The sequence below is a fragment of the Siphateles boraxobius genome, unplaced genomic scaffold (genome assembly GCF_051911475.1).
Source record: "Siphateles boraxobius isolate OS27281-9 unplaced genomic scaffold, OSU_SipBor_1 20, whole genome shotgun sequence".
NCBI classification, from domain to species: domain Eukaryota; kingdom Metazoa; phylum Chordata; class Actinopteri; order Cypriniformes; family Leuciscidae; genus Siphateles; species Siphateles boraxobius.
The window spans coordinates 10283320-10298580 of record NW_027508811.1 but is presented as its reverse complement, the minus strand read 5'-3'; the positions used below and the strand labels follow the sequence as shown (position 1 = coordinate 10298580).

At 38.8% G+C, this 15261-nt stretch overlaps 2 protein-coding genes across 2 annotated transcripts; both read left to right on the top strand.

Moving 5' to 3' along the window:
- The first annotated feature begins 816 nt into the window (after positions 1–816).
- On the top strand, positions 817–4600 carry nt5c1ba (5'-nucleotidase, cytosolic IB a). The gene is made up of 6 exons (XM_077236656.1): positions 817–1029; positions 1285–1452; positions 2404–2533; positions 2907–3029; positions 3170–3354; positions 3481–4600. The coding sequence occupies exons 1-6, from the start codon at positions 823–825 to the stop codon at positions 3853–3855; spliced, it is 1188 nt and encodes a 395-aa protein (XP_077092771.1). The 5' UTR covers positions 817–822; the 3' UTR covers positions 3856–4600.
- A 594-nt stretch (positions 4601–5194) lies between these two features.
- On the top strand, positions 5195–11808 carry rdh14a (retinol dehydrogenase 14a). Its single transcript, XM_077236657.1, has 2 exons — positions 5195–5564; positions 10168–11808. The coding sequence occupies exons 1-2, from the start codon at positions 5322–5324 to the stop codon at positions 10783–10785; spliced, it is 861 nt and encodes a 286-aa protein (XP_077092772.1). The 5' UTR covers positions 5195–5321; the 3' UTR covers positions 10786–11808.
- Positions 11809–15261: the final 3453 nt, after the last annotated feature.

Here is a 15261-nt window from a genome sequence, read left to right as displayed (position 1 = left end):
AATAATAATAATAATAATACCTCCAAATTTATCCAGATAACACCTGCCTGTGTTGAAGGCATGACTGAGGCAAGTTGTCACTAGGATTTCTCATTAAATACGTCAAAAATACAATTAAATACCATTATGGTCCTCTAAACTGAAACTAAACACTACCATATTTGAGAATAGAATTTTAACGAATACAGTAACAGGTGTCAACTATGTAATGCGGATTATTAAGTATGTAACTTAAGCTGAACTTTGTCTCAGGAAAAGGATTTTTTGATGCAAAGATGCAAAATGTAGGCTGTTGTAGCTCCAGATGAATGAGCATCTAATTTATAGCTTATTAGCCTATATATAAAGGATATATGTGACCCTGGATCACAAAACCAGTCTTAAGTAGCACGGGTATATTTGTGGGAATAGCCAACAATACATTGTATGGGTCAAAATTATCAATTTTTCTTTTATGCCAAAAATCATTAGGATATTAAGTAAAGATCATGTTCCATGAAGATATTTTGTAAATTTCCTACCGTAAATGTATAAAACATTTATTTTTGTGAGTGAATGCAGCACAATCGCGAACATAAATTTACAACTTTAAAGGCGATTATCTCAATGTTTCAATTTTTCTGCACCCTCAGATTCCATATTTTCAAATAGTTGTATCTAGGCCAAATATTGTCCTATCCTAACAAACCATACATCAATGGAAAGCAATTATTATTATTTATTCATTTTGTTTTATGCTTGAAATTGACTAAAAAAAGAAGATTAAATGTAAATCGTTATGCTAGACACTTGCCCAGGGCTGGTGACGTCAGCGTCGTGCTGATGCAAAGAGGAACTCAACTACCCCAGAGAAGGGACGCAGGACACAAGTCAGTTTCCCTGCCCTTTCCCTACCAAAACAACAATATGAGCAAACATGAAGACACTGAGCGAGGAGGACAGTCCAACTCCGACAACAGCGAAGAAAAAGACTCGGCAGCTGTCAAAGCATTATTTGACAACGCGAAAACAGCAAAAAAGCCCCGTCCGGTAAGTGATAGTTTGTGTAAACGAGCTGCGAATGACAGCAGCGTCCCCCATCCGATACCAGATCTACAGCGATAGCAACGCGAAAAACTAGACAACACGTATATTATAATCGAAGAAAGCAGTCTACACTGAAAGCGAGTTTTCTTGCAGTAGATGGTGCGTCATCACGCCAGTGACAGCAGCTCTGCACATATCTGACCGAATAGAGAAGGTTGTTTGTCGTGTTGTAAACATTTGTCTGCTTTTGATTTGCAGCCCAAACCCAGCAACGCAGTGACCATTGCGGTGTCCTCGCGCACGCTGTTTAACATGGTGAAGGAGAGGAAGGTGTTTGAAGAGGAGGGGCTGGAGAGGTACGTCGCGCACCAGCTGGAGCTGGAGGATCAGCTTTTTACCCCAGGGGTATCGTTTCCTTTCGTTAAGGTAACAACAGAACACAATGCATACTGATCAGGCACCTGTCAGGAACATGATGCCATTAATAACGGAACTGCACTTTATAACAGCACCTGCAACACACCTCGGTTTACAACACCTAGGCCTAGGTATATTACTCCAGAAATGTAATTTGGTATTGGTTACAAATGACATGACTAAAACTGTATTTAGTAATATATTCATGTAGATAACACACCTTTTAGGTAATCAAAATCATTGAATTACCTTTAATCTAACTCCTTTATTTCATCCAAAAAAAAAAAGGTAAAGAGAAACAACTCAAAGAACTTCACATAATGTCCTTCTTTTCAACATTAAACGTATTAAACATCAGTAAAGTAGTTTAGACTAGCAACCTAGTAAACTAATAAACATTTAGATTAGTAAACACTGACCAGAATATAAATATGTACAGTTATACATTTTTATTAGCAATTGATTTGGCAGCTCTTTAAAAAATATGGCACAATTATTAAAGTAATATTTAATTGCCAATGCAATCCAAATTACATGTAGCCAACACTAACAAGTGACAAATACTAGCCCTGGGACTCTAGAAGGCTACACCTGATGCTGGTAAGTTAAGCTGGTTTAAACACTATTTTGACATTTTTATGACGCATGACTATATCTCCAGGACTAATTAAAATAGCACTGATGCAAATCACATGGAAAATATGTAGAGCAGCATACTAGAAAACAAATGTGTGCCATCACTTCTGTTCATGGAGGGACTTTAAACCTTTTTATTGCAGGGCAGGACTCAAACACAGAGCATTACTGTGCCTCTACCAGGAACTCTGTGTAACTGATTATTTCCTTTACGGTTTTATATCACATATTATTGCACTAGACAACTATAAATCACAGTAGTATTGACTAACGTGGATATTAGCGACAACTTTAAAAGTTACTTTGTGTTTTTCTAATCAACAGGCTCTAATGAACGTAAATGCCCGTTTGAGGGAACTATACCCAGACAGCGAGGAGCTGTTTGATATTGTGCTGATGACTAATAACCACGCCCAGGTCGGAGTTCGTCTCATCAACAGCATCAATCACTACGGTATGGAAAGAAAACAGAGACTCAGGAGGAGAACTCAGAAGTCCTAAAAAGGATGGTCTAAAGCTAGTTTTCAACCAAACAACATATACAGTATTAGCCTACAATTTAACCTTTGATAGTGATCAACATCATTTTATTTAAAATATTATTCTACACAGACCTAGATCAACAGGAAATATGTCAGTGCAGGCAGACAGAACAGAATTTGGCTAAAGACCTGTCTGGAAAAACTATCCACTGATTTACATAAGGTTTTACATAAGGTTTACATCACAAAAAGCATATTTACTGCTTTTAAAAAAAGCATTAAAAGCATATTCACTGCATACTATACAAACAACAATTACATGAATTCTCTTCTCTCGCTCTCCAGATCTAAATATAGAGAGATTTTGCATGACGGGTGGAGAGAGTCCGATTGGTTACCTAAAGGCCTACATGACCAACCTCTACCTGTCCAAAGATTCAGAGAAGGTACAGGAAGCTATCGAAGAAGGTATTTAAAAAAAAAAAAAAAAAAAAAAGAATGCATTGAGATATAACTGGGATTTTATTTCAATACAGAAAAAAAAACAATCTTGCCTTATTTGTGCTGAACATGAAGCTAAATTTGTTTTCAAATGGCCATTTCTACAGGAATTGCCGCTGCCACAATGTTCACCTGTGACAGTGAGAACGAGCTCAGTGACACGCAGCTACGTGTAGCCTTCGACGGGGATGCTGTTTTGTTTTCTGACGAGTCTGAGATTATCGTGAAGGAACACGGATTGGACAACTTTTTTAAGCATGAGAAAGAGTTTGAGAACAAGCCTCTTGCTCAGGTAAACTCAGACTGGTTGACTACTAATGTTTATTATTAATTCAGAATTTTCTGATTCTAACATTTTATCCATATTGTCATGTTTGGTGCATGCAAAAGTCCTTTTCATCATTGATTTGTCTCCTAGGGCCCCCTAAAATGTTTCCTGGAAGCATTGGGGAAACTCCAACGCAAGTTCTATGCAAAAGACCAAAGAATCAACTGCCCAATTCGCACTTACTTGGTCACAGCTCGAAGTGCTGCCAGCGCTGGGGCCCGCGTCCTGAAGACACTACGGAGCTGGGGGTTGGAGGTAGACGAGGCCCTCTTTTTGGCTGGGGCTCCTAAGGGGCCTATCCTTCATAAGATCAGGCCACACATCTTCTTTGATGATCAGATGTTTCACATCGAGGGTGCCCAGGAGCTCGGAACAATCGCTGCTCATGTGCCCTATGGAATTGGACAGAAATATCATAAGGGGAAACGGCTAGAAACAAGTGGTGCGGAGGAAAAAATTAAATGATATGATGATTATCAAAAGTCCCATCTCTTTAGGTCCCTCAAGTAAAACTTATTTATTTATTTTTGGTTGCTTCTGAGAATAGTTTGAACCTTGATCTGTACAGATGGTTTAAGTTAAATGGATTGCTAGAAATATAAATACAAAGAAGCTACTGTGCCTGTGCTCAAAATGACCTACATATTATGTACTGTACTAATCTGACAGCACTGTAAGGTTAAACTTCAAACTTCAGCCCTTTCCTTTTCTTTTTTTTAAGAGAATAATGTGCAATTAGAAGTGTTTACCAGCCATTATGCATTGATCATTCCAATTTTATATTTATGTTTAATCAAGAGTTTAATATAGAATAGTTATATACCTCAGGGAACATATATTGCAACTGTATTTGATTTATAGTATGAGATTTTATTATCCAATGTAAATTTAACAGTTTTATCTAAATTATTTTAGATGTTGTATTTCGATACCTGAACTCAATCCTCAGGCAGTTTCCCTCACTATCAGTGTGTGGCCCTCCACCAGTGTCCCTGACAGACCTTGCCACAAGAATACACAAACTGTGCCCTGAGGAAATGAGGACAAGCATGTGGAGAAACAGTTGATATATTGCATTTAGAAATACCCCTTTGTGTTTACCATAAAGTGTAAATGTCTCGAGTATATTTAATTTTTCACAAAACAAAAAAATGTGTTGATCGCTTTATAAATGCTGGATTTATAATGATAAATTAAATTAGTGATCTTATTTGGTTTGTGGTTTGTGTTTTGTGCCTAAATAAAGCGGTTCAGTTTGTAGTTCTAAAACATGGATTTGACTAGAAACATGGGTTTCTGGGCCTAGATAGATAAATAAAGGCTGGAACTACCCATAAAGATGTGAGTTTACATACTTGACCAACGTTTTAATAAATTATCCAAAATTGGTCATTATCTCTTTAAACATAATATAACTGTTCTTTAATAAAGGCTATACCTTACCTTCAGGTCTAGAAAAGTAGGAGAAATTATGCAAATTCTTTTGAAGAATTATTGCGGGGGGGGGGGGGTTTGTTTGGGAATTTCATAGAAAAAGATTTTGAAAAAATATATATTTATAAATTGCTAGAATATATTTGAATATAGAATATATTATGAATGTAATGGAGAATGAATGATAATATTTACTTATAATCTTAAACTGTAAGCCATGTTCATCTGTGTAGGGATGCATGTGGTTTGTATTTTTAATTTTATTGCTTGGAAATTAAAAAAAAAACTAAAAACGCAATACACATGCATTGCGTTTGAACCCGCTACGACTTCTGGGTAATGTAGTTTAATAACATTCCGGTTACTTCCCAGTTCCCACATGCGTGACTGTTTACGCCTACAAACCTGTTCATGAGCTGGACGTTGTTGATGGCCCCAGAAGGTTCCGCAGTGAAGCAGACATTAACTATTATTAACATTTTGATGAAGTCATCGATATGCTGCGCGGCAAAACTATTATCGTGACCGGGGCAAATAGTGGCATTGGAAAAGCCACGGCTGCGGAGCTGCTGCGGCGTCGGGGCCGGGTAATCATGGCATGTAGAAACCGAGAACGGGCGGAGAAAGCAGCCCAGGAGATCAAGCAGGAGGCCGGACCAGAGCACGGGGAACTAGTGATAAAACTCTTGGACCTGGCGTCGCTTAAATCGGTCCGTATTTTTTGCGAAGAGATAATCAAGGTACTGTACCAAACCAAGCAATGTTTGTTACTCTTGTGTAGTAAATATACATATAAGGCACGCATAACATGGTACGACTGAATTGTTGTCGACAAGAAACAGGTGCACAATGCCGACAAAGGGAGTGCACGCGTCATGCGCTTTTATGTGAACCCGAGCCGAGAAGTTTGGGAAGTGCACGTGACTGCGTGGCGTGCGTGCGCGCGCGCGCATGAAACGCATTTCAATTGGGGCTAGGGAAATGCCTTTGCCACTTTATCTATCAAAATAATTATAAAGTGAAGACCGGGCATAGTGAATAATTTCTTAAGGTGTTTGTTTTTGAAAGTCAATTTACTGTATATTATAAATAATACATTTATAATTAAAAGTTTTTTGTGTGTGTTCAAAATGTATATATAATAAGCGAGTAAATCATAAATCCATTTTCCAATCACTACGGTAATCCAACAATAAGTATATTCGAACTACTTTAGTCTTACGGGTCGTCCCACTACGGAGTGCCCAGTACCTGCATGACTCGGAGGGTGCTTCTCATTCCTTATTTGTGCACCCTCGTTTCCTTTCCTCGCTTCCTTTCTTCGCATCTCAGCTCCTCCCCCTGTAGGATGCGAGGGAAGGCTGCTAGGAAAGAAAATGAGGACGGGGGAATCGAATGAAAGACTTTTTTTATACATTGGAATAGCCTACTTGATCACTAGAGCGTCACTTCATAGCGTCTTCAGCAGCGCTCAAATGATCGTTGTTGAAGTTTGTTTATTTAAGAAATTCATAATGAATAATTATAAACCAAGATACCCTGTTGAAATATGTGAGACGTGTGGATTATATAAACTGCAAAGGTAAAGTATAAATTAAAACGATTGTGATCGATGTGAATGGGGAGGAGAACTGATACGTGCGTCACGTTTAGTCTATAAAACACTTCCGCATAGGATACACCTGTGTATCCTCGCTCATGACTACTCTGAAAGCCTCCTCACTCCTCGATCCTCGACTCCTCACGGTGCAATTAGAGAATTGAGATGTCCTTAAAGATGGCTGAGCTCGATCGGTTTCCGGGTCATAGGATGGAGGACGGAGGAGAGAGGAGACGACTCGAGGAGGGATATTGAGAAGCCATAGACATCTTATAGATAGACGCCCTATCGACCGCTACTGCCTATTGGCGCGGACGAGCCGTGGCGCCGCCATCTTAAACCGGTCACCCGCTCCGCTCAGTGTAATCTGTTTGGCAGGTGCAATGAGCTGCCAGCGCATTTAATTAATCATATCTCACTGAATACCGAACTGATTTTCACGCGGGTACTTTTGCTGCAAAGGTCATACGCGTAGCTACGATACAGGACACATTGAATATTTTACTCACAAAATACAAACAATAGTACGGTAATGTTAAATGTTAAATCTTACTTGTGAAAAGTAATCCCCGAGTGATGGTCCGCCGATTTGAGCAGGAATATGCTGCACAGTGCTCTGGCATCTACTGCTGCTATGCAACACAAATAGGAGTATGACCAGTTTAAGATGAGGGCCGCATTTCTTGCGCCACAGCTGCCAATGGGGCATCTAGTCTCTATATGATGTCTATGTTGAGAAGCACCCATAGAATAAGCCGTCTACGGAAAGCCTGGCCATTCCCTATTAAGTCCTATAGGTTGGTTTCACATGACGTCACGCTGCTGCATCGCGAGAGCGCGAAAATTCAGATAGAGGGCAGGAAGTGAAATAGCTGAGGATCTGCCATCAATGTTTTGTGTAGTTTACGGCGCTCCAATCGTCCTAATCGAGAAAAAGGAAATGGTTTTTATAGAGTACCAAAGATTGTCATTCATAAAGGTGAAAAATGCAAAACGCTCACAGAACAACGCCGTAAAAAGTGGATTTTTTAACGTAACGTTACGTCTGCGGTTTGGGAGGAGCAGAGTCTGTTAATGCCATGTCTGCAGCGATGGTATGTTAGCTAGCCAACGTGTTTTTTTGTGTCTGTGTTTATATAGCATTAGGTTGTCGTTCAGGAGATCAGTGGGAGTGGGACATTAAATGGTCAAGGTAAATTAGACTCAATACGGACTCTCCGCAAGGGTTTCCTCCATAGACGTATTCTCCATGTTTACTTCCTGCCCTCCATCTGAAATCGCCCCGCCTTCCCGCGTCATCATAATCGTCATCATAATCACGTGACTGAAACCCAGCTATTGTACCGAATTTTGGTTGTAGTACCACCAGAGTTCCACTGGGGGCGATTGCCCGGAGTGCAAAATGAATGTGAGTCTATGGAGCTCTTTCACCTGATTGCCGTTGATAAATCTCAGATTTGATTGTAGGTTTTCCAAGTTCAACATTGGTTATAGGTCGAAAGTTGAATGAACGAGCACTTATGTCCATTCGATTTCTTACAGGTTGAGTTGTTGTTGCCCATAACACGCTAAAATTCTGCTAATGAACGCTGATTGGTCAGTGAAGGACTGATTACGTCCAGAGATACCGCTTGGTGGCATCCGAAGCGGTACCAGAATGTGTGTGTGTATTTTCGGCGTGGTCTTTTAAAACAACAAAACAAAATCTCTTCTAGCACGTGTATTTACCTGTGTCAGCTGTGTTGTCGATGCCTCGAGAGAAAAGACAGTGCAGAGCGCGAAAGCACCAAAGTGACTGAAGGATTGCCGTAAAGCAGTATCTCTGGCCGTATGATGTGTATTACAGAAAAGTGGATTTTGAGGGGTATAGCTCCATTGACCTCCATTCATTCTGCACTCGTCCTGTGAGCACCCTCATATGAAACCAGAGTAGAACTGCAAACAAGTTCAGAAGCCGGAAGTTTACTGCAGTGAAAGTTCTCCCCTTATTAGACATTCTCTGCTCATAGACAAAGACAGAGAAAAGCAGCTCTGACTACAATGTTCTTCCACAAGACACATGCAGTCAACTGATAGAGCGCCAAAAGTTACAGACTGCAGATTTAAAATATAGGAATATTTATATAGTATAGTTTTATATAAGACTTTAATATAAGATAAAATTCACTCAATTCAATTCAAGACGGCTAAACACCAGGGCCCGTAGTCATAAAGATTCTAAGAATCCTCTCAGAAAACTCTTATTTTAGCTTAAAATCTTTTACATAGGAGTCTTAGCTTAAGAGCGATTCGGGCAGCTCTGAGTAAGGAAAAGACAAAAACTTTTATCTTAGTGAGGAGGCGGGGCTGACCCCGTTGCTATGTATGACACAATCTTTTGAAGACTGTGATTGATTGTTTGTCCAAGAAGGAAATAAATAGTGATTTTAAGTAGATGGTCTATTCTAAGCCTTCACTTTGAAATTACATGCGTAATTTTTCTTATTTGACCATTCTCATACACACACACACACATTATATATGTGTATATAAATCCCTTTTTTATTTACCATACTGTTAATTTCCTATATGGTATTTGATTGGATTAGAATGATAAAAATTGTTCCACTGTCTATTTAAGTGGTGGTTTGAATGTTGGTTTTAATGTAGCAAACATGGAATAAAAAACAAGAAGGACGAGAAAGCTCAACTGGACAGAGGAACAGTGTTTACTGTGAGCCCAGTTAGTGGATGAACACAAGGCCATCCTTAAAGGAAAATTCAGGCCGGGTGTCACAGCACAGAAGCAGACGTGGGAGCTTATAGCGGTTAATAATAAATTATTCACGGTTCATTCCCCTGCTTCATTCCCCCTGCTTGTGCGGAAGCCTGCTATATTCATAAATGCCGTTTTTTGAGCCTGCAAGGTGGGAATGTCCAGTGTAAACAAAATGAACTGCGGCACAATAAGAGGTTCTGGAAGTGCTGTAATTGTTTGTGATCACTCTGCTTACAGAAGGTTGTGACAGAACCAAATCATCACTGCTGCGTTGATGCATTTTCCCAGCTGCCAAATATCTTAATGTACAGTAGTGATTTAATTTCTGCCACTACACCATTCCTGCGCTGTGTCGGAGATGTTATTGTGTCTCTAATAAAATCGGTCACAAACATGTTCCCTGCACGATCTAATCTATAGTGTCTTATTAACTCACTGTCATCTATTGTCTGCAACACATTTCTTCTCCCTCTTCGTCTTTCTGCCATTTTCTCCTAACAATTTTGACCTTAAGACCTCTTTTAAGGGTTAAGATGCTTTCTGAATTACTTTTTTCTTTACTAGGATTTTTTCTTTAATTTTGAGAGTAAACCCCCACATTTCTAAGAATTTTCCTAGATTTTTGTCACTAGGAGCTACTCTTTGCATTAAGATTCTTTATGAATACGGGCCCAGGAGTATGATGTACAAAATGTACAATGTACAAAACCACTACTAGAAAAAACACATTTATGTAAATGGATGGCCCATTTCAAATTATGTTCAATGTAAATATTTAATTGTGTATTTCTGTTTTATCTATGGTCCATTTGTTTTAAAATGTGCATGAAGAATGGGCAAAGAAAGGAGAGAAGGGTATTTCAATTAGAGTAGAATAAAGTTTTAGCGATTGCTGGAGTTGTGTTTATTTTGTCTTGTCATTCTTGTATTCTGAAATACTGCATACATTAACAATTTGGTATATCTGTTGTTGTATCTCAAACAGGAAGAGTCAAGAATTGACATCCTCATCAACAATGCTGGAATCTACCAGTGTCCTTACACCAAATCAGAAGATGGGTTCGAGATGCAGTTTGCTGTCAATCATCTAGGTCACTTCCTGCTCACAAACCTCCTGTTGGACCTCCTGAAACGTTCCACCCCTAGTCGCATCATTGTGGTGTCTTCTAAACTCTACAAGTATGGCGAAATAAACTTTGATGACCTGAACAGCGAGCAGAGCTACGATAAAGCTTTCGCTTATGCACGGAGTAAACTAGCCAACCTTCTCTTCACATTGGAGCTCTCGCACAGACTTGAGGACACAGGAGTGACGGTAAACGCTCTCACCCCAGGGATCGTGAGGACTAACCTGGGCAGACATGTCCACATCCCGCTGCTGGTGAAGCCTCTGTTTAACCTGGCTTCACGGGCCTTCTTCAAGTCCCCAGAGGAGGGTGCGCAGACTTCTATCTATCTGGCCTGCTCTGATGATGTGGACGGCCTTCACGGGAAGTGCTTTGCTAACTGTCTTGAGGAACAGCTGTTAGCTAAGGCCACAGATGAGGAGGTGGCCAAGAAACTGTGGGACATCAGTGAAGTGATGGTGGGCATCACAACCTGAGTCTTACATACTTAATAATTTAAATCACATGTCCATGATTATTTCAGATCTGGCAGAAAATAAAACTTACAGATTTTTACCATCAAGTAGAAAGACTTTGTCTTGGAGAAAAAACTTGCAAAATGTACTCATGCTAAATCCACAGGAGGGAGCTGTTTTTGCCATTCATATTTACTTTTGCATTTGAAATATTAACTGTACAGTTGCAGCTGGCAGATTGTTAGTTCTGCTAGAACAATAACAATACTGTGTGTGTGTGTGTGTGTGTGTGTGTGTGTGTGTGTGTGTGTGTGTGTGTGTGTGTGTGTGTGTGTGTGTGTGTGTGTGTGTGTGTGTGTGTGTGTGTGTGTGTGTGTGTGTGTGTGTGTGTGTGTGTGTGTGTGTGTGTGTGTGTGTGTGTGTTTTAAATTAACTATTAATCTCATCTTTAGGTGTCCTGTTCCACATTCCAGTTTTCCTGATTTAGTAATTAATCCTGGTAGACAGTTTTAAAGATTTCAAACCGTCTTTGAGCTTATGTGCACATAGTATTGAACATTTCTGCCCAAATCCTGCTCTATTGTTTCACCTCTCTGCTGTTAGAAGTGAAATAATTAACAGTAACACTGCATTTGATTTTCACATCTCTTATGGAAGATCAGTGGAAAGGCATTCTCAGTTACGGTACTTAATAAAGATGCATTAAACAGAATAAAGTTATAGAAGTATCTCTATTCTGAATATGCACTATATTGTTTAAATAAAAAATGTTTTGTTTTTGTGGCACGATGATGATGATGATCAGTGTCACCACACAAAGAAAAAGCTTATATGCTTTTATAGGCCTATTTTTTATTGATGCGTGCACAGTTTAAAGTTGCCATGAAACGGAAGAGTAGATAGTCTTTTCTTCCCTATTGAGATATACGAATGAATGCGAAAAACGAGGGCATTTGAATAAAAAAAAAAATCTTTGCACGGATACATCGTCTATAATAAACACTGTAATTCTGTTCAAAATAAATAAAAAGAATTATCCATGGTGACCTTAACTCATTGTCTTTTACCCACTGAAAATAAAACAAAATATCTATAAAATTTAGAGTATTTTTTATAGGGAATATTTTTTTTTTCATAGAGTTATTTTAAGTGCTTAGGCATTTTGACAGTATTTCTGATCTACTGCATATACCTATGTGTGTGGTACTGCCAATTATAAACTGTTTTCCTGTTAAATATTCTTATTTATGTGTGTTTATCAGCTCATTTTGCAGTACTTTTTTTATCTTTTAAAAAGGAAATACTTTTGGGAGCCTTCTTGGTCTAATAAATAAATATTGCACTTTACAAATGATAGAGTTCAGAATTTAACTACAGCTCAATCGGGTTTATGTAATTGAAAAGTAGTCTGATGGTTGTTTTTGCGAGGCTCATTAGCAGAACAATTTTGGAATTAGAGCAATAGCCCGCTTTGCTTTCAGAGTTCACTTACCGTCTAATTAACCGTTCTAGGAGTTGTTACAGTACAATTCAACTACTTTCCTTCACAAAGTAGTACACACTCCTATCACCCTTCATCTCTTTCCCTCTTCATCATGATTGCCTTGAATGTTTTCTTTTAGCGTTAGCTGTCTCTGTGAGAATGGTAGCAGCCCTGATGGGCTCGTAATGCTTTTCCCACCTGTGTTTGCTATTAGGGCTTTTTCAGGATCATTTAGAATATGTTCCGATCAGCCAGAAAGCCCCTAAGATATCCCAGCATTCATCTGATAGCTCCCTGTGAAACAGGAGGTCTCTGAGTGCTTGGCCATAGAACCTGGAGACTGTTTGTATTTGAAATAAAGAAAATTGGGGAAATTACGAAAGTTAATGGCTTTAATGATGTGTTTCGAAACGGTGCCACATCAGCGACAGAATGCCAAGCTGGTAAACAAAGTGATGCTTTGATTACAATCACATTAAGTTGTTTCACCTCGATTTTTTTTTCTATTTTCCTCCTCCAGATGACAAAATATCACTCAACAAGCACCCAAATGTACATAAAGATTCATGGCAAAGCCCTTGTATCTTATCTTGTGGTTTGGCTTTCGCTAAAGCATTTCTCCGGTTGTGCTGCATTGCTCACCTCAGCTCTGCTCGGGTACAGACCTGCAGCCAGCATCCTTTCCCACCATTTGTGCTAGACATCCCATCCAACTTAAACACAGAACTCCTCTCTCGTTTATTATTCTGCGTGTTTGTTTTCTGTGATAGGGGGAAGGAAGGAAGATATGAATGCATGTTATTTTTCACAGTAAAGAGAGTTTCCAGCCTTGTGATTGTTGAGCAACGGAAAGCCTTTCCAGGTTGATGGCACAAGTATGTCTAAAACATTTTAAAAAATCATGTAATTTGATTCCTCAACTTTCCACTTTTTCACAAAGCACTACTGCATTAAAAACACACCTTAATCTATGATATAAAGAATACTAGGCTATATAATAACATTTAATCCATTCCCTTGGATGAAGAGGTTAACTAACTGGCTTGTCCGTTTAAAAAAAAGTTAGAGTTAAGAACGCACATTAAAACATTAAACGGTTCACCCAAAAATGAAAATTCTGTCAATTACTCACCCTCATGTTGTTCCAAACCCGTAAGACTTTCGTTCATCTTCAGAACACAAATAAAGATATTTTTGATTAAATCTGAGAGCTTTCTGTCCCACCATAACTGACACTTCAAAAAAAAATCTAAAACAAACCTAAAACATGCAGCATAACATGAGAATGAACCACATTGTTCTTGCGGAAGCTCAAACCTGCAGCATAACATGAGACTCATTGGTTCTCGCACGTTAAGCTAACATGCTTGATCTTCCTTTTACCACAACTGATACGTGAGATGATGAATGTTTATGTCAATAAAAGCCTAAATTCAATCTGCTCATCATATAAAGCGACTGAGTCTCTTCAGAAAATCTGCACTAAAGCACTAAATTCATATGGATTAGTTTTGCTATCTCTTTATGACCTTTTTGTCAGATGTATAGCTGTGTATGAAGGGACAGAAAGCTCTCAGATTTCATCAAAAAGATCTTAAGTTTTGTTCCGAGATGAACGAAAGTCTTTCGGGTTTGGAATCGACATGAGGGTGAGTAATTAATAAAAGAATTGGCATTTTTGGGTGAACTATCCCTTTAAGAAAAGTACATTATGTGCTTTATGTTTGGTTTTGGAAAAAAACTTTTTTACTAAACAGCCCTGAGCTCACAGTACGAGTTATCGGTTTGAAGACTTTAACCGGTTACTTTAAGATCCATAACATATGAGGCACTGTAAGACAAACGAATGTAAGGGAAACAATTTTTGGGTGAGTGACATGTTGTAACTATAATTAACACATTTTATTTTATTTCTTTTTTTACCTCTTAACTCATTTGGCTCCTATGTTTCATGGATTATGTTAAATTGGTGTCCTGAAAAAATGATGACACAAGTGCAACAGCAGACTTAGGCTGCCTGGTTGGGACCATGAGAATAAGTGCCTTGCTAAATTATACAAAATAGCACAACGGTAACAGAAAGTCTGTGATTCTGGTAATTCCCCACTTGGACTTGGACACCCCTACCTCAGATCAAACCTGCAACCTTTGTGTTTTCAGCCCAGCCTGAACCGTTCCTCCAACCGACTGCACATGAGCTTTCAAAGCTTGAGAGAAAACACTTTCAATGGAACAAATACAGATCTGCTGGCACAGAAGCTGAGTGAGCAGTGAACGAAAACATCTTTTCAAACTATTTATTATTCTTTATTTTACCAGGTAATTTGATTGATTGCTTGGTCTTCTGGAGCAGTGACCTGGCCATGGGTTCTGTGTGTACAGACGAATGGTAAAGTCTTTCCCCTGAGGTGGAGCCCTGTGTTTTGACACACTCTTCAAAACAAAAAGAGTTTTTCTCTGGGTTTGGAGAAATATTTTGGTATGTAGCAGGATAAGGAAAACATTTCAGCATTATTCGATCACATTATTCACACATGGAAATGATTCCTGAGGTGTAAATCTTTTCATGGGAAATGTGTAGATTTCCTGGAGCCAAACTTAAACTGATAACTCAAGACATTTCACAGATTTTACTAGCAGTGCATTTTGGATGGTTTCCTGGGGCCTGAGTGTGGATTTATATGCTGACCAGACTGGTAAATCCAAAGATTCTTGACTAAAAGAACAATGTAACATTCAAAAGTTCCCTCAGGGGGGCAGCTGAAATTAAACAACATTATTTAAAATGCAGCTCCTGAATAATATCATCCATTTAACTTCAGCATGATATATTGAGATGTCATTCACTATGCTAATATAAAAGGCATATTTGTTGTCTTAACAGGTCACAGTGAAATCAGGAGCGAAATATGCTTTTTCATGCATATGATAAAACCTGACTTTAGAATTGCTACATCAGATTAAATAAAATGTAAATCACCACTGATAGTGTGATGTGAGTCCATGATGTCTGG

Coding starts and splice junctions, on each gene's coding strand:
- nt5c1ba (XM_077236656.1), top strand. CDS start 823: ATGCAAAGAGGAACTCAACTACCCCAGAGAAGGGACGCAGGACACAAG. Junction 1,030..1,284: donor CAGCAAAAAAGCCCCGTCCG/GTAAGTGATAGT, acceptor TTTGATTTGCAG/CCCAAACCCAGCAACGCAGT. Junction 3,030..3,169: donor ACAGGAAGCTATCGAAGAAG/GTATTTAAAAAA, acceptor CCATTTCTACAG/GAATTGCCGCTGCCACAATG.
- rdh14a (XM_077236657.1), top strand. CDS start 5,322: ATGCTGCGCGGCAAAACTATTATCGTGACCGGGGCAAATAGTGGCATT. Junction 5,565..10,167: donor TTTGCGAAGAGATAATCAAG/GTACTGTACCAA, acceptor TATCTCAAACAG/GAAGAGTCAAGAATTGACAT.